The sequence below is a fragment of the Corapipo altera genome, unplaced genomic scaffold (genome assembly GCF_003945725.1).
Source record: "Corapipo altera isolate COAL_440 unplaced genomic scaffold, ASM394572v1 59325, whole genome shotgun sequence".
NCBI classification, from domain to species: domain Eukaryota; kingdom Metazoa; phylum Chordata; class Aves; order Passeriformes; family Pipridae; genus Corapipo; species Corapipo altera.
In genome coordinates, this window is record NW_020888018.1 from 1 (window position 1) to 3320 (window position 3320).

The 3320-nt window shown below is 55.5% G+C and overlaps 1 protein-coding gene across 1 annotated transcript; it reads right to left on the minus strand.

Moving 5' to 3' along the window:
• Nucleotides 1–1162: 1162 nt before the first annotated feature.
• On the minus strand, nt 1163–2061 carry LOC113941827 (feather keratin B-4-like). Its single transcript, XM_027632969.1, has 2 exons — nt 1761–2061; nt 1163–1521 (listed from the first exon to the last, which is right to left on the minus strand). Exon 2 carries the CDS (start codon nt 1499–1501, stop codon nt 1163–1165), a length of 339 nt encoding a protein of 112 aa, XP_027488770.1. The 5' UTR covers nt 1502–1521; nt 1761–2061.
• Nucleotides 2062–3320: the final 1259 nt, after the last annotated feature.

The following is a 3320-nucleotide window of genomic DNA, read 5'->3' on the forward strand; positions in this document are numbered from 1 at the left end:
AGGGGTGCAGGAGCTTTTCATAAGTGGAGAGGGTGAGAGAGTTGGGAGCACTTAGTCAGGAGTCAAAAATGTGCCCTGGGTCATCTGAGGCGTGTATGAATCCGTGATGGCAGCAGGGAAGGGAGCCTGGCTCTTGAGAATCCTGCCCAGTAGGAGAAGAGGTGGCCATGAGCACAAGTGAAAATGAATGGAATTCCATGGTCAAAGAAGGCAGTTTGAGGGTGTTCATAGTGTGGAAGAGGTTGTGGAGTCTCCATCCTGAGAGATCTAAAACTGAACTGGCTACAGCACTGGAAATCCTGCTCTCTCTGGCTCTGCTTGTGAAGAGGGGTGAAGCACTTGCTCTCCAGAGTTTTTGCCAAACTGAATGATCTTGTAACTCTGTTTGCTGAAGGGTTTGAGAGTCCTGGTGGGGAGGAGAGTTTGTGTAGTGTGTGTTGAAATAGAGAGAATTTGGCAGAGGTGTGTGCAGGAGAGCCTTGTTGTGTGGAAGCCTTTGGTGTAGGTTATGGGTTTGTCCCATATTTTGGAAGGCCCCCCACCCTGTGCCAGTCTGTGTGTTAGTGCTGGTGGCACAATTGTTCAGAAAGGTCTTGTGGCCCTTTTCCACCAACCCTGATGGCCTCTTGAGCCCCGGTGTTGTACTCCTTAAGCTTGTGAGACAATTGGAAGAAAAAATTAAGAGGAGACATCAGAGGCTGTGATGCAGGAGAACTTTATTGAGACTAAAGAGAAAAATAGAAATGAGCAGCCAGGGGAAGGGATCCGGTCTGAGGTACAAATAGGGCGACCATCAGCTGAGGTCCCTCCCTTGCAGGAGATTTTTGGAGAGTCCTGAGATCTTGCTGCTCCCCTTCTTGGGAGCAGCCCAGCGGAGGTGGCCGCTGGTGTGTGGCTTGTGAGAAGGGGTTTGCAGCAGAGGGGACTGTCCAGAGCTGAAGGGGTGCTGGAGAGAAGGAAGGGGGAGAAGAGGAGGAGGGAGCTGGGCCATGTTTGCAGGCAGCGCAGGCTGGCCCCTTGGCTACTTCCTTGCTTGGAACCCTGAGAGCAGGAGCTGGAAGTGCTGAGCCCATTGGAGAGCCTTGGGGTGGAGATGAATCATTATTCCATGTGGTGACTTCCAGGTGCTGGGTGGTTGGTGTTGGGGCAGTTGTTTGTGGCCTCAGCAGGTGCCGTAAATGCCCCTGTTGGCGTAGCAGCCCAGGCCTCCCAGGCCGTAGCCAAAGCCACGGCCATAGCCCAGGCCGTAGCCTCCGTAGCCAAAGCCGCCGGAGATGGGCTGTCCCTGGACGTTGAGCTCCGTGCCCAGGGCAGCCCCTGCGGTGGATCCAACGAAGGAGCTCTGGGGGAAGGAGGTCATGATGGGCCCTGGGAAGGTGACGCGGACGGGGGAGGGCTGGATGAGGACGGTGGAGTCCTGGCACTGCCTGACACAGGGCTCGTTGCAGCTGTTGGCCAGCGGGGTGGGTCCGCAGGGGCGGCAGAGGTCGTAGCAGGCCATGGGTGTGGTGTGGAGGGGCCCTGGGAGGGCAGGCAAGAGAAGAGAAGAGAAGGGGAGAGCAGAGAGGGGTGTGAGGCAGCTGCGGGCGCTGGGGGTGCTCGGGGCGGTGTTGCAGGAGGGCTGGGCAGTGGGGAGGCTGGTGTGGGGCTGTGGGGAGGCGTGAGGGCTGCTGAGGCTGGGGCAGAGCGTGCTGGCCAAGAGGGGCCAGGGGGGCGGTGTGTCAGGAGCAGGAGGGGGTTGTGAGGGGCTGGAGGCTCACCTGGTTATGGGCAGAGAAGGCAGGAGAAGGCTTGAGGAGAAGGGTGTGAGGGAGAGAGGCGCTGGGCCGGCTTTTATGCTGCTCCCACAGGGGCGGCACAGCCTTGGCCCAGCCCCGTCAGCTGGCGGCAGCTTTGAGGAGTTGGGATTTGGGAGGGTTGGATTGTTGGATGTGTGTCAGGGAAGGCTGAAGAAACAAGCAGTGCCCAGGAGAGGTGTGATGTCATCAGTGAGGTGATTTTGTGGCCGTCGTGTGCTGTGGTTTGTGGGTGCTTTGTGCTGACTGGGCCCCCTCTTGTTCTATGTGACTGGATGTCTGTCAGTCATTTTGTTGTACCCAGGAATGCTGAGAGAGTCATTTGATGCCCTGGGGAGGTCACTCTCTATCAACTTGGAAAGGTCAGAGTCCTTTGGAGCAATTCTTGAGGGATTGCAGAGAGCTCATCCCCTGGAATCGTGATTGAGATCAAGAGAGAGGACCTGGAAAACTTGAGGCTGCTCAGACTGAATTCAGGCTGGTCAGGTTCCATTCCTGTGGTCCATTTGGATTTCTGAAATTTTCATGACAAGGTACTTGGTCATTTAAAGTTTATTTTTTGACCTCCTAAATAAATACAATAAACAAAGACCCAATGGGGCTCCATCCCCTTTTGCCCTGGCTGGTCTGTGATGCCAATTCCCTTCTTCCGCATTCAAGCCATGAGGTTTCCTAACTTTGAACCTGTAAGTTGTAACATCCTGTACCTGTGAACAAAAAATTATAATTACTAGTGATTGTTCAGTGGGCTCCTCTCTCCTCTTGTGTCATGGTAGGAACATTGCTTTGTGGAATTCTGTGATTCCACGTCCTGCCCTTGCGGCTGTGTCCATCTGACCTTGGCAGCAGCTTTGAACTGTGAGTATTAGAGGGCAAAGGCTGGAGTTGATGGTGCGTGTCAGGGAGGGCTGAAGATGTGAGCAAAGCTTTGGAGAGGTGGGGTGTGATGAGTGAGGTCCCCCCTTATCTCTGGTGTGCTGTTGTTTGGGGGTGTGTTGTGAGGAGGGGCCCCAAAGCATCCCAGCCCTATCAGGCTGCTCTGGAGTTTCACATGTGTTGCCCCTTCCCTCCCCTTCCATTCCTCTCCCCTTTGCTTCCACCTGGCTAAACCTGACACTGGACCTGACTTTTCCTGCTGACTGTGCTCTGGGGGGCTTTTGGTGCCCCTCTTGCTTTTAAGGTTTTGATTCCTGTGGCCTTTTGGGCCCTGTCCTGGGCTGAGTGGCAGGGAGTGAGGTCCCTTCTCTGGGCATCTTTTCTGTCTGAGGGTCAGCAAGAGGCTTTGGAGGTGTCCAGGGTTGTTGGACACAAGCATTGCGTGATGCCAGAGAATGCAAAGAAGGCCGGGCTGTGTCAGTGCCCAGTGTGGTGGGGTGAGAAGTGTGTGCAGGGCTGGGCCCAGAGCCTTGGGCTGAGTGTCCCAAAGTGCAGATGGGAACAAGTGTGCAGTGCTGGAGCCCAGGAGCTGCATCCATTTGGCCAAGACTGCCAAGATGAGTGGGGATGGCCATGGCCACGTCCTGG